This window comes from Vespula vulgaris, chromosome 1 (assembly GCF_905475345.1).
Source record: "Vespula vulgaris chromosome 1, iyVesVulg1.1, whole genome shotgun sequence".
NCBI classification, from domain to species: domain Eukaryota; kingdom Metazoa; phylum Arthropoda; class Insecta; order Hymenoptera; family Vespidae; genus Vespula; species Vespula vulgaris.
The window spans coordinates 15844298-15871740 of NC_066586.1; the positions used below are offsets into that span (position 1 = coordinate 15844298).

The window sequence follows — 27443 nt, forward strand, 5'->3', positions numbered from 1 at the left end:
GTGTGTATACACACACACATACGAAAAATATTTTATTTACGGAATAAACAGATATACGGTATATATTTTCAGATATATTAACAAATCTATAATGTTTCATTATTTTAATACTTTTTTCAATATTTCAATCTGTGTGTTTACGATCAAATATGTATTACAAATGAAATAAAAGAAAGAAAAAATAGTAGTTCTTAAATTTTGTATTTATCGAAGATTGACAGTAACCGAATCTATTCTCCTCTCAAGGAGAATGTATTATACACGAAGTATATAACATGTATATAAACTTTAGCGCGTTTAGAAAGCTTTTACTGTTGACAAGTTTAGGTCACTCGTTGCGAAGCTTAAAACCGTTCTACTTTTAGTCGACAGGAGTACTTAACAGGAGTCTGATGTGAGCATTTTTTATTATCATTATTATTATGTATATATATATACTTTTTTTTTAAATAAATTATACCATTTTTTCATAGGTGTAGTCAGACCAATTGTTCATTACGATTATTATTAAGAAGGAAGAAGTTCCCCTTTAGATAGTGATTATTATTATATTACAACAACTAAGTGGTACGTGTTCTGATTTTTTTATTACATCCGGGAGAGGGTTCAGTCGATAGAGAAATATTTTCTTCGCGTGGAACTGAGACAAAGGCATATCATCCACGATATAGTAGAAACATTTCTAATAAATATTCTATACTTGAATCTATATCTTTGAATTTTAATCGCTTGCACTTAAGCCGTCTTTTTTCTATTCGACAAATAAGTCTATCATTACTCGTTTTTTTTAAATAATTGCACTTTATACTTCGATTTCAACGTCGTTTTATCTATTATTAATACTATCTACTGCGTTGTAAAATATAGATACGAAACGTTTAATGAATAGTTTTACCCTTCTCTTCCTTGCTAATAGATGAAGAAAGGAAGGAAGAAAGGAAGGAAGGAAGGAAGGAAAGAAGCAAGGAAGGAAAAGGCGAGAGTTATTTTTCGCGTGTTCAAGCTCTACACACACCGGTAGAAGACTTCGTTCTCTTTGAAATTTTCATCCGTCTCTTGTATATATCTTTTCTTCTATTCTTTCATCCAGTATCATCGTATCTCTTGTCTGTAACCTCGCCGCGCTCGCCGATTTTAATCCTTCTCTTTTTCTCCCTTTCTCCTCCTTCTATTTCCCTCTCTTATTTTCCTTCGCATGATATATTTTCTTCTATCGATTCTACGGCGAACAATCGTTTCTTTTTTTCAATGCCCCTTAAGCATTTAATTGGCTCTCGACTTCGAGCCATCGTTATTTCGCTCAAAAAACACCGAACAATTCTTTATTCGAAGTTAAAAAGGAGATTGACTTCTTTCCCTTTTCCCTTTCAAAAAAATTCGCTTGTATTTACAAGTATCCGTGAGATTTGAAGAAAAACATTTCGAGGAAAAAGATAATCGAATCTTATTCTACAACGAAATATTTGTATTCTCTATCGGATGAAGTCTAACAATATAAAACTTAGCAGTAAAGAAGAGTTTTTCTCAAGCTCGATTATATTACATCCCTTTGTAGAAAATAAAATAAGTTTGAATTTTAATACCGTCTTATACTGAAAGTAGCAAACAGTTTCGTTCATATATTTCGCTCTCTTACGAGGACGATGACCATACTCGAAACTATCAAGGTATATTTAAGTTCGCCGCGTGTATTCGGAGGATGAAAGAGGAATGGTACGGGTACGACGATATGGACCCGGTTGCGGAGAAAAGCTAAGAGCCAGGAGTTTGCGCGAACAGATCAATACGCTTGCCCCCTGCACGTGGATTTGCCACTCTCCCTCCCTCGCTCTCTTCCACACAAGCATATACGATACATACATGGAATAGTACACTATCATCCTCCGTTCGGCCCCTCGGACTTCTTATCCTCTTCTTTCTCCCTAAATTCACCCCCATCCTTTTCTCAGTCATTCTCTCTCTCTCTCCCTCCCTTTCTCTTTTTCTCTGTTTCTTTCTTTCTATTTCTCTTTTATTTTGTCTTACGGTGATGCCGTACAGACAACTTGCTTCTCATTCATCTCGAATCGTTCCGCATCTTCCCATCTTTAATTATTTTTCTTTTTTCAGCATGTTTCGATCGTATTTCACAATGGACCCAACTATCGTCATCGTCATCGTCATCGTCATCATCTCGCTCTCTATATTTCCCTCTTTCTACTTATCTCTTCCGCCTATCATCTCTCTCCCACCCTATGAACGCTACTCTCCCTCTCTCCAGCCCTCTCTCTCTCTCTTTCTCTCTCTGTCTGTATGTCTCTCTCTCTCTTACTCTCTTTACCGATCGTTCCTTCCCTTTCTACCATCATCTCTCCGTTCTGCTACCCCTTGGCGAGGTGGCGGTCCAGAGCGCAGAGCGCGTCAGCCGTGCGGGATGCTGAATCCGAAGGAGATTCAGTTGTACGCCTGGCTGCTCTGCCACTGTGCACTCTGTGCGCGTTTCATACCGTTCTTCTTTCTCTAAGTTGAAAACTGTCAAACCTTAGACGACATATTTTTTTTCCTTTTCTTTATCATCTCTCTCTCTCTCTCTCTCTCTTTTTCTTTCTCTCTCTCTCTCTCTCTCCCTCTCTCTCTCTCTCTCTCCCTCTCTCTCCTTCTCTCCCTCTCTCTATCCATCTATCGTTTCATTTCCCCATCTTTTATTTTCTTTTTTCCTTCTTTCGTTCTTTTCCTTTCTCTTTTTCTCACCCTCATTCCCAATTTCCTTTTGCTACGATTCCCGTTTTCTCATCTCGTTGCATCGCGTTCTCTTCCGGGGTTCATCTCGCCGACGGATCGAACAAGTAATGGACTTTTTCTGAAAGAAAGGCGTGTACCGAACATCCACGGTAAGTTTTTATCGTTTCAGATATTAATTATTTCACGAAAAATAAATTGCTCGAAGGAATGTGGGTGTGCCAATGGACCTTGTCGCGAAGAGATCGCTAAGTTCGCGAGACTGTCAACAAGATGGTCCTCCTTCGAGATAATCCAATGTCCTTCAATCTACGATCTAATTTTTTTTTTATCGTTGTACTAGTATTTTCGTTTCAATTGAAACGTCATTACTGTGTCAGAATATGAAACGACAAAAAGTATCAATTTTATCAAGATTAAGAAAGTAGACCTTGGTGTGACATTAAAAACGTATCTTCGTTCGTATTCCGCTTAAATGTAATCATTACACTTTAAGTTAAGTGTAATCATCTAGTAAAGAGCACTTAGCTTATCATAAATGTAGATATTATTCAAATGAACGATCTATTTGATTTTACTCCTTTTGTACTTTGCATCTCAGACCTAATCTGCGAAGAGATAACATTACGCCTAATGTGGTAGTTTAGGAATAATAATACGCTCAAGAAACTCGAGTAGTTTCTTTTATTGAAAGATACGATCGCATTGTTAATTCGTTAAAAAAAAAAAAAAACTATAAGATCTATAAATCCCCTTTTTATTTATCATACCCTTTTCGATTGAACAAACAAATAGCCAATTGAGGATATTCTGCTTTGAGAATGTTAAACATGTTAGGATATATATATTTTTTGTTGTTGTATGTTTAGCAACGGTCAGTATATAATTTGTCCTTTTGGTATTTATCAGAAAGGTCAAATAATTTATACCCTTTTTCATATCGGTTTCACCCTTTCACCTATACACATCCACATAAGTTATTTAAAACTTAATTAAGATATTATGATTATATATTCGAAAATTCAAAATTGAGTTGAACGATTAGTAAATTCAAATTTATTATAATATTTTGTTTTTAATCGAAATACTTCCTTATTTATATCCTCGGGTAACTAATATAAGATATTCGATATTGTTTATCGCCAAGGATGTCGAGCAAAGTATTGGATAACTAATCAGTGCAACTCGATCAAAGTTCGAACATGCTGCTGTTATTTATCAAAGAGCACGGATAACTGAGAATGTTCGTTCGCCTGGAAAGTGGAAATAAATAGCTTCGCCTGATTGACGAAAGGGCAAAATGATGAATGTAAAAAAAGAGGCAGTATCGGTGTCGGTTAGGATCAAAAAGAGGGAGAGAGCAAAGATCTACGAATAAAACGAGTAAAAGGATTCCCATCAAGGAGTAATAAAACATAAAGGAAATAGAAGGATACAGATGGAGCCGTCATTTAGATCGAAAGGACAAAGTGAACAAATATTAAATAGATTCGTACATAGTTCAATATTTGCACAGCCTCGCATTTCGTATTTCCCGCTTAAATATCGTATAAGGGTCTCGCGAATTGCCCTCGTTCGCATCGTACTCGCAAACTCTATCCAGAGATATGTACAATGTACATAATGTACACGTATACATATATGTGTGTACGTCTATCTATGCATGTACACCAAGACCAGCATCACACTGGCGTTGCATCTCGAGTGCCTGAAAAAGCCGTTTCGAACGAATTAATAATGCGGACGAAGAGGAGCTCTTTCGTTCCTTCTCTCTCTCTCTCTCTCTCTCTCTCTCTCTCTCTCTCTCTCTCTCTCTTCCTCTCTCTCTCTCTTGCTGTTGAAACGAACCGGCTGAACTTTATGCGAGTTCGTGGACCGCATAGGTCATGACCTGACGACCCATCCCGGACCGACATCTAGGCCATTCTTGAATTTTAATCCGTGCCGCAATTGCCACCGAGCTCGATTAGCCCCGGCATCGCAGAAAAGCGATAGAGGTGTACCGAGCTTTAACATCGTCCACATCCACACGTCGGCCCACTTGAGCCCACCTCTTTCTCTCTCACTCTCTCTTTCTCGCCCCTTTTCTCTCTCTCTCTCTCTCTTCTCCTCATCTCCTTCGACACGACAATATTATTTTCACCCTTCGGCTTAGAGCCCATTGAAATTTTACTTGGCCTCCTCTTTGATATGGATACTGGTACGAGAAAAAGTCAAACAAAGCATTCACAAACAACATCAAATCAAAATATTCACACATTCTTTTTTCCCCTAAATAAATTGAGTTCTCTTCTAAAATCGAGGAAAAATATCGCGGAAAAAAAAAGAAAAAAGAAAAAAAAGGAAAAAGGAAAAGAAAAGAAAACAAAAAGATGCGTGTCTCGAATTTTATGCGAATATATTTGAGCTGTTCCATGGCCTAAAGGAATCTATTTTCATGACTCGAATGTGATATAAGACGAATGTTTATCTTTCATTTAACATGATCCCTAGGATAGGTGCGAATACTACTGAGCTGAAGTGCCATGATGATCCCGTTTAAATCCCATATAAGTTTGTACCTATTATATTCGTACGCTTTTCAATTCGATGATACGACGAATGTGTCTATGTATGTCTTCTCTGTATGTATGTACTTCTCATTTACTCAAATCCCATATGCGATAATACGACGAAACTCTCTGACTCTCGGCCGAGAAGCTTAAATGCGTACTAGCTATAACGGAGATGATGGGATTAATTATATATGAACGGATAGGAAGGATCAATGCGAACTATGTAAGCTAGAATATAATGTCTTCCTATTCGTGCGATATTGGTAATAGTATCACGTTTCTCCTCTACTTTCGAATAATTTCACGGTTACCAATTATTGACATTGATAATTCAAATGAAAAGTTTAACACTCGAAACAAGAAAAGAAAAAAGAAAAAGAATATTTACCTTCATCCGAATGAGTACATCGCTTGACATTAATTAACTATTAATTAATTAATAAGTATGTAGATCAAAGCGGAACAAAATAATACGTTAAGAGTTGATTTTCTAGTGAACGTAAATATATCACGAGCCAGACCGATGGCAAACATGACGAGCGAATTTTTTATGGAGTACACACTTAATGAAGACAAACAGATTTTTCTCTTTCCCTCTGTCTCCTTCTCTCTGTCTTTCTCTTTCTTTCTATCATGAAAAATAAACTTTTGAACACGTACAACGGGAATCATTTTTTTTTCTTTTCCTTCTTTCTGATTACAGGCTACCGTCACGTTGGGGGGGGAGGGTGTGGAGAGAACAGGACACGAGGATGGGTGTCTATGTGATTGGGATAGTCGGCGTTATCGTGTTTTACGTGGCTGTACTCGGCGTTGGTATTTGGGCTGCGTTTGTAAAGAGAAAGAAAAGTCAACAGCAGCATGGCCAAAACGACATGATATTGGCGAATCGTCGATTAGGACCATTGCTTGGTGTCTTCACGCTCGTAGGTAGGTATGACGAGTGATTGGATAACCTGCTCTTTGAACTGTGATCTTGAGATAGAAGCTCAGAATTGTCAACCGAATTTGATGCATATGTATATTCCTGCCTGATGAACATACATACATATATATACATACATACATATATATACATATATATATATATATATATACATATACATACATATATATAAACGCGGGTATGTGTATATATAAGAAAGGATTTAGGTAATATACAAACATGCATATACTTGGGGAATAGGAAAGCTTCGACTAAATTGGAAAACGATACCAGACGACAACCGTTCGACTCTTGGGAATCGGCTGACGAAGACATGTTCGCTTATCACCCGTGAATTCTTTCTTTTATTTCCGTTCTAAAACGGGACGGAAATGCAAGAGAAATTGACGGGCGTCATCGGAAAACTTTGCTTTCTCTAGCGAATTCGTTGTCACCCAGTTGGCCTACTTAAAAACGTGCGTTATTATTCGCTTTAACTACCACGTACGGTTTTATTCAGTTCACTTTACCAGCTTCCATTCTCTTCACTGGTATCCTCTTGTTCCTCTCCCTCTCTCTTTCTTTTTCTCTCTCCATAGTTTTCCTTCTAGTTTCTCCTCCTCCTTTATTTCTCCTGCCCTTTCACGATGAAAATCATTTTGCGGCTTTTCCATCCCTCCATTACGGTAATGAACAGCCCCGGGAGACGCAGAGAAACGCAGTGGCAAGTACGCTCTACGCTCGCGTATTCCCTTTATCTATCCGCTTCTCTCGTTGTTGAATGATGGGTAGACCAAGAAACGCGTTTGGTTGCGGTGTCCGTTACACCGTTTATTCACGGCACGGTGTTCGCGGCCTCGTATTCATTGAGTATTCAATGCACTGAAAGAAGAGTTCGGTACGTTACAACCAAAGGGAGCACGTTTAAAATTTCCTACAGTATATTAAACAAAAATGTCATCTTTCTCTTTGTTTTCTTTCTCTTCCTTAACCTCCCCTCCCCTTCCTCCTTTAGTCTTCATAATTGAAAATTCTAAAAAATTTCATATTTTCTTCAAGTGTCTAATTCATCTTTATACGAGAATTTTATTTTAAAACTTTTTCAACTCCAGGGTCATTTCATGAATTAATTATCATCTTTCTTTCCTATCTAGCCACGTGGGTAGGTGGTGCATACGTGAACGGAACTGCTGAAGTCATGTACACGAAGGGTTTACTTTGGTGTCAGCCACCGATTGGTTACAGTCTGAGTCTTCTCTTTGGTAAGTTCTCGAATATCGGTGAATAACATTTTATCGACGTATAACGATCGCATGTATTCAAGTGACAACTTCACAGGCGCTATACTATTTGTGAGACCAATGAGGAAAGCCGAGTACGTGACGATGTTGGATCCTTTTCAAGAACGATATGGTGCTGGAGTTGGTGGACTACTCTTCATTCCGGCACTATTTGGTGATTTGTTCTGGTGCGGAACGGTATTGAAAGCTTTAGGAAGTTCGTTGGTCGTCATTGCTGACGTTGATCCACACTTGAGCATTTGTGCATCGGCATTGTTAGCAGCCATGTTAGTACAAAAGAGTATGTTGCAAGGCATGCATAGTCGAATGTAGACGATTTGGATGGACAAATTTTAACTGCCTGTTCGAATCAGAAAGACTTTATTTTTTTTTTTTTGCAGATACACCGTTTTCGGCGGACTCTATTCCGTAGCATGTACAGACGCTCTCCAATTGGTCTGCATAGTTCTAGGACTGGCTATCACAGCACCGTTTTCCATATTCCATCCAGCTACATCGTTTGAAAAGAATTTATCGTCCAGGGAGTGGCTCGGCGAAATTAAAAACGAGGATCTAGCGACGTGGATCGATGGCATGCTTTTACTCGTATTCGGTGGAATACCGTGGCAGGTAACCGATCGTGAATACGTATCAGATTATGTAGTTTCAAAAGATCACAGATATACACATTGTTCAGGGATACTTTCAACGAATATTGAGCTTTCGAAGCACGACCGTTGCAACAACACTATCGGTAGCCTCAATGTTCTTCTGTATAATGCTCGCTGTACCTTGCGCTTTGATCGGTGTTGTGGCACGAGCAACGGACTGGACGATGATCGAGGGTCCGAACAAGACTCTGTCTTTCGATGCTAATGCTGCATTACCTCTTGTGTTGAGGTACTTGACTCCACCATGGGTTTCTTTCATAGGTGAGAATCAATATCGTATTAATGAATAAATATTTCTCGCTCGGATATTGATTATAACTTGAGGGCAGGTCTTGGAGCGATCTCGGCCGCAATAATGTCTTCGGCAGACTCCAGCATACTCGCTAGCAGTACTATGTTTTCAAGGAATATTTATAGACTCACACTTAGGCCAAAGGTAAGCACATTTCGATCGGAACAAATGTATACTGACCTCATCTATTTTTTTCTTACATCATAGGCATCCGAAAGAGAATTAAATTGGATATTACGCATTTCGGTGTTAATGGTCTCCGTTCTCTCGACTATTTTCGCCCTGAAAGTGGACAGCATTTATTATCTTTCGTAAGTAATAAACGAACGTTGGAATATCTCTGGTATTCACATTTTGCTATGAATATTCAACCTTACAGGTATCTCTCATCCGATCTTGTGTACGTCGTACTCTTCCCTCAGTTATTGGCGATCATCTATTGGCCTTCGTTGGTCGATACTTATGGATGCCTCGCGGGATACTTTGTTGCTGTGGTACTACGTGTCGGTGGTGAGTATCGTAGTCATTCGAGTGTACGCTCACGCTAGGTACATCGTTAATTGCAAGTGCAAATGACCAGTATCTCACACGCGCTTGAATCCTTTAGGAGGAGAAGAGGGTTTGGGTATACCGGCACTGATCGAGTACCCATTTTACGACAAAGTGACCAGAACCCAGAGATTTCCCTTCCGGACAGCCGCGATGTTGTCGGCTCTCTTCGTGCAGATCATCGCTAGCTTCTTCACGCGAAATCTTCTTGGAAAGGGATATTTCCCTCGTTGTTGCGACGTCCTTAGCGTTTACTCGCCTGGAAAGACGAAAGACCAATCAGGGGTGATACAGAGTAACTCGGGCGCAGCTCTAATGGATTCCTCTTCAGTAAACGTACGAACAAGATTATTTTCTAACGTCTTAACGATAGATGTCATTCGTCTAACTCCAACGATGATATTTATGTTTTTAGAAATCTTTGTCGGGTATAGATGCATGCGATGGTGTCAGTGGTTGCAATTATGAACCCGACAGGTCTGGAGCTCTCAGTTTAAACGAGGATCCACGTTCTGAGCAACGTTGTTCCGAAAATAATATTGCTGTCAGCGATTTTACAAACAATGAAACGATAAGGGGAAACACCGTTGCATCTGTCATACAAAGAACCAATCAGACTAGTCAAAGTTTTCACGGCATTCCAAGAAATTCAACCCAACCAATCTCATTGACTGGTAGGCACGTACAAACGGCAACTAATCAATATGTCCCAATACCGATCAACGAGGCCAGTGCAACTTGTAGAGGTCAGATTCTTGGAGTGCGCAATCTTCGAGATTCATTAGGTCAAGTGCTTTTACCAGTCGACAACAATATTTCTTCGTCTGGTGGTAATGACGTTGGAAATATCAATGCGATTCCTTCGAATACGACAATACCAGCATCCATGTCAATTATCTCACCTTATAACAAAATCTGCAATGAGAGCACAACGACGAACGATAAATTATCGCGAGATTGTGAGAGAACTATCGATAGAAATCCGGTGGAATTTAATTTAAATGTTCAGGACAGCATGCTTACAAATGTTTGTGGTAAGAAAAACGTTAAGGGTGTCAAGTTGGTCGGTATGGATGGTGGAACTTTGAGAAGACCGTCGTTACAAGTAAGACATCCATTGTTTTTATATCTCGTCGCTCGCTTAGCATTATACAATAACGTCATAACTAATTAATTATTATTATGTGAATTATATAACATTAATTAATGGTACAGGGTACATTTTCTCCAACACCATCCGTGGAACTAGTCCACATTCTGGATAGACGACAAAGTAGTGGATCTTATGGTCCAGGGTCTTTATCCCCAGTTCCAATGGGCATAGAAGCTTGTAAGACTCACGGTACTGCACCCGAAGGACACAGCGGGAACGAACATTGCAGAATAAAAAGAGGCATCGTCAGGCATCACAGGTAGTTAAAAGCGTTCGAATCGAGATCACCGTTTGACTTTTTGTTCTTTTTGTGACGTGACAATAAAGAGATTTATTTTATGTTTTACAATAAATTATGTTTGGGATTATGTTGAAGCACGTTTTTCCCTGATCCAACAACTTACAAACATTGGAATCATCAAGTTATACCAGAAGACATGAAATATTTTTTGTTCACTTTATCTCCTTGTTTTTTCCTTCTAAATCACGTGGTTCTCTCTTTCATGTTACCCTAACACATTTTTCGTAGCTTTAACGACACCGGAGACCGAGCTCTTACAACATTGGCCAGACAACCGACTTATCCTTCGATGCCATTACGACCGGAGGACTGTCGTATGACTTTAGTGAAGAAGGACAAAAGAACGGGTACGATTGCTCGTCATTCCTCCGTGACGAATGAAAAGGAACTCAGTGGATGTACGACCACCGGTGTCGTCATCTGCAGCCCAAGTTACAGTATGTACGGTTCAGCCGTTAAGAACTCCAATTACTTTGTGACCGACGACGAAGCGGTCAGCAGATTTTAGAAGATAGGACGTCGAAGAGGGAAACTGAAGAGACTAAGAATCGATGACAATCGTAGCTATCTTCTCATAGATGATAGGTCAGCTCCTTCGTAGCTCTATATGTCAGTCCCAATTTTTCATTATTGATTTGTTCAGAAAATTTCTATGAAAATGTCATATCTGTCCTTCTTTTTTTATATACATAGGTACACCCTATACACACACTTTTTGTTCCATTGTTCATTAGGTCTACGTAGGTTATAGATGGAACAGATAGCTCAGCGTTTATAATACGGATGACGAAGCTGACGACGAACATTTTTTTCTAAACGACATCAAGCGCACACGCAAAGGCAGGGTGGCTTGCGCCAGATAGCAGAGAACACGTGACATAAGCATTTCTATCTGACAAATACGTATATGTAACGAGTAGTCCTAGGATATAGATGCGTTCATCCTTGTGTTTCATCATCGACGTATAAAAACTAACAAAGACAATCTAACAATTAGAAAGATACTTATTATTCTAGATATTCATACAAGGAAATGCTTGTGTTCGTACAACTTGCTAGCGTGCAATAATTGTTACACATTTGTACATAACAATTTAATATTTATAATAATCACGAAAATGTCTACTTTCGCGTGCTCGATCTTAAAGCCCATATTCGTCCAATTTATAATTATGCAATGTTATTTCGAAGATGAAAACACGTGCTTGCGAAAGGAGAGATGATCGTAAGAGATTGATTAAAAACTTTCTTATATAACTTATATACATTTCAAACGTTTAGAGTATCACTTGAGTCGAGTAGTTCAAATCGAAACTAGTCAGACCCTGTCCATTAATCACCACTATATACCTCTTAACTTATATATATATTACCTTTAAGATATTAATAGGACTGGAGTTTCGATGTCCTTTAGTTCTCGATATCCATCCTATGACATTCAGACTGAAACAAATGAATTTTATACAAAAAGAAAAAAGGAAAAGAAGAGAGAATTAAATGAGGAGGAAAAGCGAATATGGGCGTAACTTCTCTTTAGCAAAAAGTCCTTTTAGATACATACATAAAATACTTCATTTGTAGGGAATAGAGAGACTATTTCTTCTCTCTCTCTCTCTCTCTCTCTTTTTTGTGTCCAATCTCATCTGTATATAATATTATATTTAATTAGTATTTCATAATTCACACCTACCACATATATACATAACACGATCTTCACATACGTTTTTGCGGAAATTAGATATAACCTAAGCAATAGATTATTAATCAATAAGAGTAGGCTATCGAGTAATTACATACATATATATTATAGGAATGGCGTACTTACGCAATCTTAAAGTTTTCACAATCGAATGAAAGATATGAGAGTTGATAAGCATAGTCATGAAGATGGGTAGCGTAAGCTTCGTTTTTTGAAAGATTATTTCTAAGTAATTATATCGAAAAGATAAGTGGATTGTTCTGCGAAAAAAAAAAGGAAAAAGGAAAAACAAAACATAACGTTACGAAACTTTTTTCGTTCATTCGTTTGTTTGTTAACATTTAAAAGGGAGAAATTTTGAACAATATACATCAAATCGCTAATTACTTTATCGTCTTTTTTTGAGGAAGAGATTATTTCTTTTTTTTTCATCTTCATTAGCGAAGATTACGCCGCTTGTAAAAGAACGTCCAGTAAATTGGGTGCAAATTTATGATACTCTGACAACAAAAAATACGATATTTTTCCACCGATAAATCGTAAGGTCTGTAGGATTAATATTGTACAAGTAGATAGGAACGCGGATGTCCACGATAAATCGGTGTGATTATAGCGTGGAAGTTAGATCGTCCTTTTATCGTACGATTGTCGCGAATGTAAATGAAAAAAAAATTAAATATGTAGTATTTCGAAATACGTACGTAGAGTAAACGCTCCGATCCATTTGTGAAATGAGATATATTTCCTTTTAATTTGTTTATTTCCTTCGATTTCTTTTTTTATATTTATTTTTTTTCTATTAATTGTGGTTGATAGTATCGATTGTTATTATTATTTACAGAATGCACATTATACTACCTATACCATATGATTCGTACTTAATTCGAAATAAGAGAAGTACATACACGTATACACATGATCTTTTTATTTTCTTGTTTTTATCTTGTGATAACCTTATTAATACTTATATATACAACAATAATGATATTTTTGTTGCTTTTTTGTGGATATAAACGAACTCATTTCATTACTTTTTTTCGTTAAAAAGTGATTGGAGCTGAGAGTTTTCTGTACTTTTATAGACAACCAGGTTCGTATCCATACTTATTGAATTAAATGGGTGATCCTCACCTCTCGTACATATATATATATATATATATATATATATATATATATATATATATAACAATTTTTAGTAAAGTAATAATACGCGGAAAAAAATCGTAATTAAGGTAGTAATTATTAATTAATAATACCAATATGTAAGGAATGGGTAAGAACCTGAAGAAGATAACATCAACAATAATAAGAAAAACAAAAATAAAATAGTATTACGTTGATTTTGTTCTGTCGGACGTCGAAAAACCTATATCAGTATTATTCGATCGTAGAGAAGGATTCATGAGTTAGAGATCGAATTCTGAATCCTTGTGAGAGACACCTCTTGTCTTTCATAGAATTACTTAATTCGTTAGAATAATACAATTAGCACGCGTAGTACGGCGATCGTGTTGGCAAAAATACATAATATGTTTTCGCTTTAAATCAAAATAACGAAACGATACTGCCTTTTCTGTGAAAAAAAAAAAAAGAAAAAAAGAAAAGAAAAATTCAAAACAGAAAAGTTTTTCTTTTTCTTTTTGTATGTACGATATTGTATGTACGAATATGGAGTGGCCGAGAACAGTAAGCAATCTTAACATTGTCCTAACGTAGATATACATATACATATACATACATATATGGTAGTATATCTAAATTCATTTATTCTATATCTATTTCCCCGAAACGACGAAATATATATATATAAAACAGCAGAAAGAAAAAGAAAGCCAAAAAGAAATGTTTTTTTATATTTAGAATCATACGTACATAAATATATATGTACGTGTAATATCGACTGAGACTGCGTCCTCCCCTATTTCTCGACTATCAAATTCTAATGAAAAAAGAAATATTCCCGTCTTTTATAAAAAAAAAAAAAAAAAGAAGAAAAACTTTCTATACAAGCTTAAAATGAATTACTTGGTCTAGGATTACCAATTATTTTTCTACTTTTATCTATGACGCAATATAAAAGAACGCATACAGATATAAAAAGTACAATACACGATATATAAGTACACGTTAATGGAAATGGAAAAAAAATAAAATTAGTAGTTAAATATTATAATTAATAACATATAAGTATTATATACATACATACATACATACATACATACATACATACATATATACATACACACATACATACATACATGCATACATGCATACATACACACATACAAACATACATACATACATACATACATACATACATACATACATACATACATACATACATACATACATACATACATATAGAAACGACCTATATCCATATTCGGCTAATTTCATTCTTCAAATGAGTTATCACATTGATTTCAATCATTTTATAAGTTAATGCCTCGTCAGAACGCACATATTTTGTAATTTATGAAATTTGTCAGTAATTCGTCGTTTTTATTATCGACAAATTATTGTCGACATTAATTTTAGATATACGATCGCCGTACACTATAAAAAAAATAATAATAATATTAACAGTAATAATAATAATAATAATTAATAATAATTAATAATAATTAATAATAATTAATAATAATTAATAATAATAATAATAACAATAATAATAATAATAATAATAATAACAATAATAATTGAATTAAGAATGTATAGTCGTCGAAAAGGTTCGTGTATAATCGCTACGTAATAAAACAGAAATAAATGAATAACACGAGGACAATTAAGCTTTTCTAATGTCTCTCAGGATGATTAATAATTTGATTTTACAAAACCATTTTCGTCGACGGATACATGCAAACTGTAAACTTCGAATGATATCGGCTTACTTACATATGTATATGTGATACAGAAATCTTTTGCAAAGAAAAATCATTTTGATTGACATACATATACATATATTCTTTCCTTTTTATATTTACTTCGATTATCTATAACTTGTTATTTTTATGAATTTATATTATTATTTAAAATCTTATCGCCATACGATATCTCTCGAAGTTCGTTTTATATATGATACACGTAAATATATTACATTGTTTTATATATATGATACATATATGACTCGTTCATACATACATATATATAAATATATATATATGAATATGTATGTATATATATACATACATATATATATATATACACAGCACACATCTAACATAAAACAATTTGTATTCGCGCCCAACAAAAAAACAGATACGAAGCGTCACTTTTTTCTAACCTCAGAATTCAACTTTTATATCCGAAAATATCTTTTAAACAGTTAAACATTTCCATTTTTAGAAAAACAATCCTATTTTTACAGTCGTCGAAATCAATTGTACGAAAAATAAGAAACAAAAAAGACTACGTCATTTTTATTATTATAATTTGTAAAATCCCGTCAAGAATAAAACATTGTAATTAAATCGCTTCAATATGCACATACCATATATATATAAATACATATATATATATATATATATATATATATATATGGTATGTATATATATATATTAGTTAATAAGTATTTACTAACACCATTCCAAATTTGTATATACATTTAATACCTCGTAAAAGCGTTTAAATGTAATATACAAATAAGGATCATAATGTCTCTCTAGAAAGGGATACACACACACTTTCGTTTTATAAATCAATATTAACACACGATGAAAACGTTGTGTTACGTGAATTACGTGCCAAAGCGTAGATTAAAGAAAATAAAAAAATTATATCTCTTACGATTAGATGCCTTCGTTGAATCGACCAATGTAATGGATCAAGTTATTTACTGATCGAAAGTTGGAAATGATTTATCGACGCAATGGTCGATACATCGAATAACCGAATATAGTAATAAGCTCGCCTTAATTTGAATGCCGTACGAAGAACGAGAATGCTTCGATCTATGAAATCGTTGAAGAATATTGAATGAACAAAAATGAGTTTTCTTCTTTTTTCTTTTCTTCGTTCAACACTAACCCCGACGTTATTTCTGAAACGATTGAGCTTGCTCTTCGATCGTACGACAAAATAAGAAAGATCAGTCACACGCACACACACAAAGTTAATATAAAAAGAAAAAAAAAGAAATAAATAAAAATATGATTAAAATTAGACATAAGATCACACGTAGAGGTATATATCTTAATTTATTCTCGATACATCGATGAAAATATGTATATGTGAAATAAATGTGGTCAATGCTACCATCTGAATGAAGCGCAAAACAAAAAAGGTGGATGAATGATTAGAAATGTTAGTAATGAAACATTTCTTACCATCGTAAGATAAAATTATTTACATAACATAGAGAAGTAATCGTTATTCTGCAAGTTTGTGCTAACGATCAATGTGACCAAGAACTCGAATGAAGGCAAAATTTAATTTCTTTTTATGACTTATTTTACATTGAATCTATATCCCATTTACTTTCATCATTATAATTCGATAACGTTCCACGAACTATATGTATTGTAATATAATCTTTTTGTATGTTGAAAATTTATTCTTTTTTTATTGGAATTGAAAAAGTAAAGAAAAAGAAAAGAAAAAGAAAGATGCTGCATCGAGTTCCTGATTCGCTCCTGTACAGAAAATCGTACGAAGTGCCGAATAAAGATATTTAGCGCAAATAACGAATAATATTTTTATTGAGAATTAATAGTTTCGTATATATATATACGAGAGAATATTAAGAGATATCAATTGGAAGTTATTATACCTTTATTCTAACACATTCCTATACATCGTATGAAATATATTAAATATTAACAATATATATATATATAATATATATATATATTATATATATAATATATATAATGTATATATATTATACATATATATATGTATACACATAAATACTATACATATATACTTATATAATACTGTTTCAAAGAAACAAGAGTTCAATTACTTTTCTATTCTTTTTCCATCGATTTATGGTTATAAAATCGATAAAAACATCTTTGAGATCACATTAAAGATTTATCTTTTTAGAGATTCATAAAAAAAAGAGACAATTAAGAATTCCTTAGAGATCAAGTAAATAATATTAAATGATATAAATTTATGAAATGAATGAACTTGATTGAATAAACAATAGATTGAATATAAGATAGAGGAATGAAAATATCTCTTTTATTTAGGAATGATAATACTTTCATTTAAATTATATAAAAATCTTTTCAAAGAATAGAAAAACTATACAAGTAAGAAATAAAAAAACTATACAAATAAAAAAAATTATCGCCAATTATAAAATTTATATCAAGGTGAAAATGAAGTAAATTTATCGTAACGTTATTTTAAAAGTTAATTATGCCAATGATTACTTAAACAATTACATAATAAATAACAATACCATGTTTCATTTTTTCGCGCATTTGCAAAGATATAGTTCAAGTTTCAACTTTGAAACACATTTTAAAACCACGATGAATCATGCTGTAACTTATGAATATCGAGATCGTTTGAAGTGTACAAACGTTCGTTACAAATATTACAGAAAAAATTATGTTGAACATTCAAGTGATAATCCAACTCTTGTACCGTTGAAAAGTATGAAACCTTTGGACAAAAATGGCACATATATAAAGAATGCACAAATTGAGAATTTGCTACACTTGTGTTAGGCTGATAATGAACAAGCGGTTGTTGAGGGGACATCACAGAATGGGAATTCGCAATAACTGGCTGACAGAAAGTGGACATTTGGAATGGACTATTCGATTGTTTTTGTATACTACCTACATTATTTATCCGATTATTATTTTGCTTAGAATATTGCGTTTGCATTATAGTTAAATTTCCTCCACTCATGGAAGTATACTTGATATTAGAATTATTATAATGATTTTGATCAGATGACACTGGAAGACTAGAGGTTCCATTGTTCATATATGACTTTACACTGTTCCGTGATCTGACAATAGGCATTACTTTGGTTGATCTACTACTACACCTATTATGAACTGCATTCTGCAGCTTTATTGTACTATGAGTATCATGCGGTTGTCCTGCCTTTAAATTTTGGTAAGAAATATCATTCATCGATTGTAAATTCGATATCATGGATGTAGGTGCAGTCTTACTTAACGCAGTGTTATTTCTCTGAGCTATATAAGTATTACTCATGTAATTATTAGTCGAAGAATTTGTCGAAACCAATGACGATGGAGCAATTAACATGCTTCGATTTTGAGTCATATTTTGTGGTTCTTTAATTATCGATGGAGCATATGTAGCAGCGGTAATTTTTGGATTCATTGGACATGAATTTGTAGTAAATGGTTTGATATTTGAATATTGAGCATCAGGAATTTGCGATGGAGCTGTGCAAGAATCATTAAGGGTTGGTACTGTTAATAATGCTGATCGTAATATTGGCATTGGTGTTGGTGTTCGTATTGAGTATGATAGCGGTATTGATGTTGTTCTTTGTTCTGATTGTAGTGTTGGTATTCGTATTTCTGTTTGTGCTAATTGTAATGCTGGTGTTAATGTTTCTCTTTGTGCTGATTTTGGTGGTGGTGTGAATGTTACTTTTTGTGCTGATTGTAATGCTAATGTTGGTGTTGGTTTTTGTGCTGATTGTGGTGCTAGTGTTTGTGTTGGTATTAATATTGCTTTTTGTGCTAATTGTGGTGCTAGTGTTAATGTTTCTCTTTGTGCTGATTGTAGTGGTGATGTTGGTGTTTCTCTTTGTGCTGATTGTGGTACTAGCATTTGTGTTACTTTTTGTGCTGATTGTAGTGCTAGTATTTGTGTTGATGTTACTTTTTGTGCTAATTGTGGTACTAGTGTTGGTATTTCTTTTTGTGCTGATTCTGGTGTTGCTATTAGAGTTGTATTTTGTGCTAATTGTAGTGCTAGTATTGGCATTGCTCCTTGTGCTGATTGTGGTATTGACCTTGTTTTTTGTACTGATTCTGGTGGTACAACAAAGCTCTGTTTCGGCCTCTCTGATTCGTAATAAGGAACATAAGCCGCTTGTTTCTTAGTAGGTGAGTGATCTATAATGATCATTTTATAAACTTTCGCACCTGAAGTAGTCTTTACAGATTTCTGTTGGTCATTTGATGATTTTTTATTTTTATGTGGTTTGACATTTAACTTCTTAGTTTGTTTTTGATTTGACAAATTCATGGCCAAAGGTGAAGACGTTGGAATGTTGGTATTTCCATCTTGGTCATTTTTATTGTAAAAATTGTATTTTATGTTTTGGTCCATCAATTCTGAAATATTCTTTACGCGTAAATATTTCTTAGTCTGTATCGGCTCTTCACTCTTTTCGGTAGAATTATTTGATTGGAGACTCGTCATTGGTTTTACGGTTTCCTTTAAAATATTAGGTTCGATCAGTATAACATCATCTTGTTTTTCGTTTATATCAATATTTTCAGATGGCAGAGGATTATCAAGAACATCATTCTTTTTCAAGTCAGGTGATTTAACTATCACTGTGTTTCTGTTGTTTAAATCTTTTCTATCATCATACTTATCCAAACTATTATTTATAGCAGTTGTGTTTTCCTCCTTTTCCGATTTATTCATAAGAACAGACGGTCTATTGTCCCTCACAAAATTATTAATTTTGGTTGCGTTCGAGTCGTCGATTTCTGTATCGCTGACTGATGAAAGATTTTCTAAATTTTTATCAACAATACTAGATTCTACTGATCCAGAATTTGTCAATAATTTCAATGAATCAATTGACTGGTTGATTGTAGAATTGTTGTTTTCAGGTACTTCAGATATACTCTTGTTTACAGGAGCTGTGCTGTTCGTCGTTATTTCATCAGTTGAATGAGTAGAAACAATGATAGGTGCTATCAAATCATGCTCTAATTTTGTCGGATATATCAAAGAAATTTTTTGTAAGTTTAAATCGTTGCATGCATTATTTGAGGGAATTGTATCCAAATTTGGAAACTTTTCATGATGAATACTAGTATGTTGACATAAAATTTTGTCTGAGTCAAAAGTTAAATTACAAATCTTACAAGTAAAATCCATTTTGTGATAAATCTCTTGATAGGAAGTGTTTTCTACGTTTATTATCGATATATTACACTGCTTTGAATGTTCTATATATGTTTCCAGATTGAAGAAACTTTTTTTGCATTGATTACACATAAAACTTTCATGTACCATACTATGATCTTGCCAATGTATCATGAATTCCTTTAGGTTTTCGTAAATGTTCGCACAAATATTACAAATATACGTTCTTTTTACATCTGTTTCTGACAAATAAATGTATTCTGATTGCCAATTATTTTTGTGACTTGCAACATGCTTTTCATATAAAGATTTTTGTGAAAATGTGAGATTGCAAATATTACAAAACAAACGCAAGTTCAATTCCGATTGAATATCTTCATTTTCGTGATTATTTGTAGATATTATGCTAGGTAACTTTGAAACTGAACTTTCTGTACAAGATAACATATGATATTTTAATTGATTCTTTGAAAAGCACTGTGCATTACAAATACTGCAAACGTGTTCTGTCACTATAAGATACTTGAATTGATCTGAAGTAATAATTGACCATTCCTCACTGGTCGGATCCACTATCGATATTTTTGGAAAATTTGCAGGTGAAGCTACATAACAAATATTTCTTGTGTGATTAAACCAGTGTAAATTAAATATAGGACCCATACCGATAAAACGTACCTTACAGACATGACAAAATAGTTTGATACTTGGAAAATTTTTTAAATGATTTTCCATATGTTGACGCATACCAATAAAAGAATACAATACTACTTGACAAACACTGCAATACAATTTTGGTACTCTGCTAGTTAATCGTTTAGCATTACACAAATATGTTTCCACATTTTCAAAATGGGCTTCAAAACACTCCCTTGTTTGAAATAAAATATTACAAATATTACAAAGTAAAACTAATTCAATAGATGTTTTGTTTCCAAATTCATTTTTATGACACGCACACAATTTAATTGATTTTGTTTCACAAGCTGTAGAAATTTTCATTGATACATATTTATTAGTTTCTATTGCCAATGGATCCAAAAAACTTTTTATTTCTTTCGATTCATTTTGTCTCATTTTTTCCATTGAAATAATTTTATTTGCTGTATTTCCATCTTTCTTATTTTCTAGATCAGTCTGCAATGATTCAACCGTTGTACTATCTATGAGTAATGTGCTTGAAGATTCACTGGTTTGTGTTTTTTCACTTGAATCAATTGTATTCATATCAATTTTTTCACTATCGCTGTCATTTGCACTTTTCCATCTCTGTTTTCTTTTGGCAATTTCATATGCTTTTTGCAACTCTTTTTCAGTATGGCCATAAATATGTTTTGAGAGACTTATCATTGAATCAAATACTTCTGAACAGACAGTACATCGAGTATTTTTATTATTGCATTGTAATAGTTTACGACGTGCACGCTTGTCCTTTTGTCGAATATCATGATTAATTTTTTTTATTTTAGATTTAGAGATGGGAGAAATTGAGGGAAACATCAAAAATGTTGACAATACTGTACTACTATTACCAAGAGCACAAGATTCTTGCTGGTGTATCAATGAATTCAATTCTGGTGTATCACAACATTTTGAAGTCTCCAAAAAATTCGCACGTTTAGATCTATTAAATATCGTATCGTTATCATTTACACTATTTCTTTCTTTCTTCAAGCATTTCTTTAGATGTGATTGAAGTATTTTAAATTCTGGGAAGAATGATCCACAAGCAATACATTCATAAAAAAAAGAATTATCTGATGTATTAATGTTTGATTGAATTTCTTCTACTTGCACACTTTTTGGTACGTTTATATCACTAACATCTATTTTTGTTATATCACTAACATCTATTTTTGTTATATCACTAACCGAAATTATTTTTCTAGAATCGTTATTTATTGACGTTTCATTTGATAAACCAGTATCTTCTATGCTGTTTTTTACGTCATATAATATTGATGATTCAGTTGAAATACTATTATTATTTACAGGTATGCCATCTGTAGCAGTCTCTTTTAACACGGGGATTATTGATTCATTTGTTATGTTGTTTACACTAGAACTTTTATCAACAATGAACTGTGGTAGCAAATCTTCTATACGGCTTAATCCTTGATCTGTATTCTTTTGTAATGCATTTCGTTTGTCATTATCAATTAGAGTTCTTTCATTATTTTGTAGAATTGTTATATTTTCATAATCAATTGCACTTATTAATTTTAACGTCTCGTTAGATTTTTTTGGAGAAATACTCTGTCCTGTAATCAGTAGTGGTAATATTTGAATTTCCTTTAATTTTAAACTTCTGTTTAATATTTCATCTGACACAGTCATTGAGTTAACTTCTGCTAGAGAAGAATTTCTGGAAAATCTTTCTAGATATCTTTGTAAATGTATTTTTAATAACATCCTTTGTGGAGAGATAATTTCATCCTGAATAATCTGTGGTAGTTTTGATAAATTAGATGTTCCTTCTACTTCATATATTGATGATGTACATATTTCTGGATATTTCATGTTTTCTGTTGATTTTGACCATACATTAGACTTTTCACATGAAAATATCTCTGAAAATTTTTCTAAATTATATACATCCTGTAAAATCCTTTTTGAAGAAGAAGAGTTTTGTTCTAATTGTATAGTTAATGCATTTGATTTAGCATGTTTGGATAAAAGATATTTGATCATTACTTCTTTTTCAAAAGGATTCAATTTTGCTAAAGCTTCATTAATACATTCACTAATTGCACTACAAACTTCACTATTATGAGCAAGTACATTACTGGAATGATTAAAGAAATTTATTTTAGAGTAATCAATATATTGTGCTATTGAATGTTCTACTTTTGAAACTACATTTTGTTCTTTAAGAGAAATTCCCAATTCTTCTAATTTCACTAAAATCACTTTTGGATTTTTAGGCTGTTCATACTTTGATGGTAAAATACATGAATTTAATTCAATTTCTGTGCTCATATTACTTTCACTATCTTTTGTAAAATCTTTGTGAGAATTATCTATAGTCTTTGTAGATAATATATTTATAGGAAAATGTTTGTGTTGTTCAATAGACTCTGAATTTTGAAACAAAAGAAATTGTTGTGGACACTTCTTTTTCCAGTTTATGATATATTTATCATCATATATATTTTCTAGTTTAGTTAATATTACTTTTGAATCAGTAATGTTTGGATATGGAGCATGAAGATGTAAGTTACTCATTATAACTGTATTATTAGTTGTTTTAAGATGGTTTAAGACTATAGTTCCTTCAGGATCTTTATAATTTAATTCAGTTTTTTTCTTTCTTTTTCTTTGATTTTTTATAGAATTTGATATATCATTAGATTCTTCATGAGACATATATTTTCTTTTATATTTTCTTTTATCTAAACATTTTTCATTTTTATTTGCTTCTTTTATAGAAGGTAGTTCATCATTTGTCTTTGGCAAAGAATGAATAGATTCTATATCATCATATGCACAATTATTTTGTTTACATTTATTATTATCTATGATATTTTCTGGAGAAAATACACATTTTAGTGTTTTTTGAACTTTTTTTCTACTTTTTAATTTATTCTCATCTACTTGATTTAATATAACTTGATTTGATAACATCACAACTGGTTGCACATTTTTTAGCACTTCATTCTTGTTTATTCTTTGGTCACTGTTCTTTCCCTCATTATCGAATTCATCATTAACATAAACATTATTTATTAAATTCAAAAAAGTATTTTCAGGTTTATTATTTATATCAAAAATATCACTAATGTCATTACTTAGTTGTAGCTCTTGTTCTTTGAGTTTCCTTGATATATGTTTTCTTGGATGAATCCTTATTTTAGATTTATATTGATTTTTTATAGTATACAAATAGTTTTTAATCTCTTGAGATAAACATTGAAGTACTACTGATACAGGTTTACATAAACTTTTTTGCAATATTTTTATATTATTACTGCATTGTATTTCTTCGTGTTTTATAGAATGCGTGGTATTAGATAATGCAATAGCCATATTCAAATATTTTTTGTCTTTCATTATATGTTCATTTATACTATTTTTCTGTGTAATATGTTTTATAGAAAGTATATTTCTTTTCTTATCGTGATTTTTCTTATTACCTAGAATAAAATATATTAAACATTTTTGTTATCTATTAGTTTCATTAATATATTTTAAATTATATAATGGTTCGACATATAAAAAGTGAACTAAAATATTTTCTAATAACATAAGATAAAATGTCACAAAGACAGTGTAAATTTGATTTGTACAAATAAATTATGAAAATATTATAAATAAAAAGATGGAATATATTTTCAAATATGTACATTTATTTCTAAATTTAATGAAAATTAAATTGTATGATAAAATATGATCTGTAATTGGAAATTTAGTATAATCATGATTTATAATAAATTTACCTTTCATGATTACAGGATATTCTTTAAAATGGTGCAATATTCACTAGAATTAATTTTTTTAATTTAGGATGAACAATTTACGTTATTGCGCATGAAATTAGTTTTTACTTATTATAATTTCTAACTAGGAATCATTTTCAGTTTCCAATATTGAAGAATCTATTATTTATGAATCACTCAACCTGTTTGATATCTTTTTTAAATATCATAGACAGTTTCATTTATAAGTATGGTTGACTGCACTGAAAAAATTATATCTTTTATTCGTTCGAAACAACTTCATTGTTTAAAACACACAGAAAATACAGACTTGTAACAATCTAGAATAAAATGTTTAACATAAAACTTTGACATGGATAATATATCTGAATGTTGGCTATACTGTATGGAATGAATAATGACGCGGCGCGACAATTTTGACGCGATACGATCGGTAAATCTAAAGTATTTCTGTTTTTAGTGTGAACATTTTTTAAGAATATATACTTTTTATCATTCACAATATTTGAGAGAACATTTTATTTTAAATATTGTTTGATGCGAGATTATTTCTAAATAACGAAATGATACATGTTTCTATGGCATAACCTAACAAATGGTTTGTATGTATAAGTTATTCTAAAGTTATGTATGATATGGGGTGGTTAATACACACACAACTACTCTTATTCTGTGATTGATATTCGTATACATATGTACATTGGAAAAGTCGACTTTACTATTTTTATTTTATTATGATGTTAAAACAGCATGAATCAAAGGATACTGTTTAAACAATCATCATCTGAAAGAAGAAAGTTAATAAAACATATATCAACAATATAACATCTATCAATGAGAATATTTTCAACAAGATGAGTGAAACGGTTGTAACAAATGAAATTTCTGAAAGTAATGGCGGAACAGAACAACCGACTTACAATGGAGAGACTGAAGAACATACCAGTAATTTTTTTATTTTTATTGCATTCAATTATTTATATGTTTATGAAGACAAATGAATTTATATGTTAAATTATTATGTTTATCAGACAAATCACCAGGGAGTGCAGAAGATAAAGCACCTGATTCATTATGCGATAATGGTATTAAAAAAAATACTGCCATCATAGGTACTGGAAATAGTAATGTTAATGTTACTAATAGAGCAAAAAAACGTAAAAAGACTCCAAGAGATGCTACAGCTCCAAAACAACCTCTTACTGGTTACTTTAGGTAAATTTAATATTATCAAAAAATATTAGATATATTATCAAAGATTATTTACCCTATTTACATTTTATACTATATTACTATTTACATTTATATAGATTTTTAAATGACCGGAGAGAAAAAGTAAGAAATGAAAATCCAACTTTATCATTTGCTGAAATCACAAAACTTCTTGCTTCAGAATGGAGTACATTACCTACAGATCAAAAACAGGTTAGAATAATATTCTTTTGATCTTAGAAAACTAAATATATAAAAAATTCATTTCACAAGCAAGATATTGTTTATAGCAATACTTAGATGCAGCTGAACAAGATAAAGAACGTTATAATCGTGAATTTAGTGATTATAAGCAAACAGAGGCATACCGTATTTTTTCTGAGAAACAGTCTTCAGAAAAACATACTGAAAACAAAAAAGAACGGAATGGAACAGATATAAATACTGAACAAAATGTGAGTATTTACATTTACTACAATTGTATGTAGTTTTGATATATACAAATGTTTCAAAGATAACAATAAAAATTATATTTGTAAAAAAGACTTAAAAAGTATTATTATCTAGGACATACAACAAGACAAGGACAATGATTTCACTGGTTTTGATATTCCCATTTTTACAGAAGAATTTTTAGATCACAATAAAGGTAAATAGTATAGATTGAATTATACATATATCAACAATGTATTATAAAATATATAATTTTATACTTATTTCACTGCATCTATGTTGCATATGCATCAATATTTTTTTTAATGTTAACTAGCATGCGAAGCTGAATTAAGGCAATTAAGAAAAGCTACATCAGATTACGAAGCACAAAATGCTGTACTACAACGACATGTGGATAGTTTATATGCAGCTGTAAATCGTTTAGAATCTGAAACAAATCAACAACGTACAACAAATCAATCATTACAACGCCATTTAGATTCTTTACGTGCACAATTAGCAGGCTGTTTTGCAACCATTCCTTTACCAGGTTGTTGTTTAATTAATCATTTCATTTTTTAATATTACTGTATAAAAAAATATAGTGAAGGTGATTGATGACAATTAACGATTGTTATTACATAAATTTCAGGTACACACGAAGGTGCAACGTTACAAAATATTGATAATTATGTTGAAAGGCTTGAGTCACTATTGAGTAGTAATACAGAACAAACGTTACGTAATGCCGTTCGTAACGCTGTATCTCGACTAGAATTAATTGGATGACGATCGCCCCCCCGCGCTACAACTACACCATTAAAACACCATCGTTCGAGACATTCGCATCGAAAATAGCTGAAAGAATTATACGAACACAAAAAGTATATATACTTCAGTTAATAATTTAGTTACTTCTTATAACTAATTTATATACTAAATGAAATTACTGTATATTATGTAAGAAGCATTGTGTCGGTACTATAGTTCACTTATTATTATGGAGTCTTGCATACAACATTTGTCCCTCTTTTTAGGCTGATTTTCTATCGCTAATATATGTAAACAGTTATGTTCAGATTGTTCTTACTTATTTTCATTATTTTAACATAATGTAATAATTCCTATATTTGCAAATGTAAGTTATTAAATTATCTTATGTTTC

General features: G+C 32.5%; 3 protein-coding genes and 1 long non-coding RNA gene across 5 annotated transcripts; 3 read left to right on the forward strand and 1 right to left on the reverse strand.

The window, feature by feature from the left end:
- The first annotated feature begins 132 nt into the window (after positions 1-132).
- LOC127062480 (uncharacterized) lies at positions 133-1681 on the forward strand. The gene is made up of 3 exons (XR_007781143.1): positions 133-394; positions 474-567; positions 917-1681. It is a non-coding gene; the product is annotated as an uncharacterized LOC127062480 (long non-coding RNA).
- A 188-nt stretch (positions 1682-1869) lies between these two features.
- On the forward strand, positions 1870-14168 carry LOC127062370 (high affinity choline transporter 1-like). The gene is made up of 13 exons (XM_050990423.1): positions 1870-2870; positions 5977-6203; positions 7353-7460; positions 7537-7765; positions 7880-8108; positions 8176-8410; positions 8479-8585; positions 8649-8752; positions 8821-8951; positions 9049-9326; positions 9406-10095; positions 10206-10402; positions 10673-14168. Exons 2-13 carry the CDS (start codon positions 6026-6028, stop codon positions 10950-10952), a joined length of 2766 nt encoding a protein of 921 aa, XP_050846380.1. The 5' UTR covers positions 1870-2870; positions 5977-6025; the 3' UTR covers positions 10953-14168.
- Positions 14116-25012, reverse strand: LOC127062287 (uncharacterized). Its single transcript, XM_050990219.1, has 2 exons — positions 24632-25012; positions 14116-24328 (listed from the first exon to the last, which is right to left on the reverse strand). The coding sequence occupies exons 1-2, from the start codon at positions 24636-24638 to the stop codon at positions 17616-17618; spliced, it is 6720 nt and encodes a 2239-aa protein (XP_050846176.1). The 5' UTR covers positions 24639-25012; the 3' UTR covers positions 14116-17615.
- A 28-nt stretch (positions 25013-25040) lies between these two features.
- On the forward strand, positions 25041-27438 carry LOC127062453 (high mobility group protein 20A). Of its 2 annotated transcripts, none has more exons than XM_050990702.1 (8): positions 25041-25229; positions 25381-25576; positions 25663-25846; positions 25942-26056; positions 26134-26298; positions 26411-26492; positions 26613-26828; positions 26931-27436. In XM_050990702.1, the coding sequence occupies exons 2-8, from the start codon at positions 25486-25488 to the stop codon at positions 27065-27067; spliced, it is 990 nt and encodes a 329-aa protein (XP_050846659.1). In that variant the 5' UTR covers positions 25041-25229; positions 25381-25485; the 3' UTR covers positions 27068-27436. The 2 variants fall into 2 exon arrangements, with proteins under 2 accessions (XP_050846659.1, XP_050846669.1); XM_050990712.1 differs by having other exon boundaries at positions 25048-25064; positions 26931-27438.
- Positions 27439-27443: the final 5 nt, after the last annotated feature.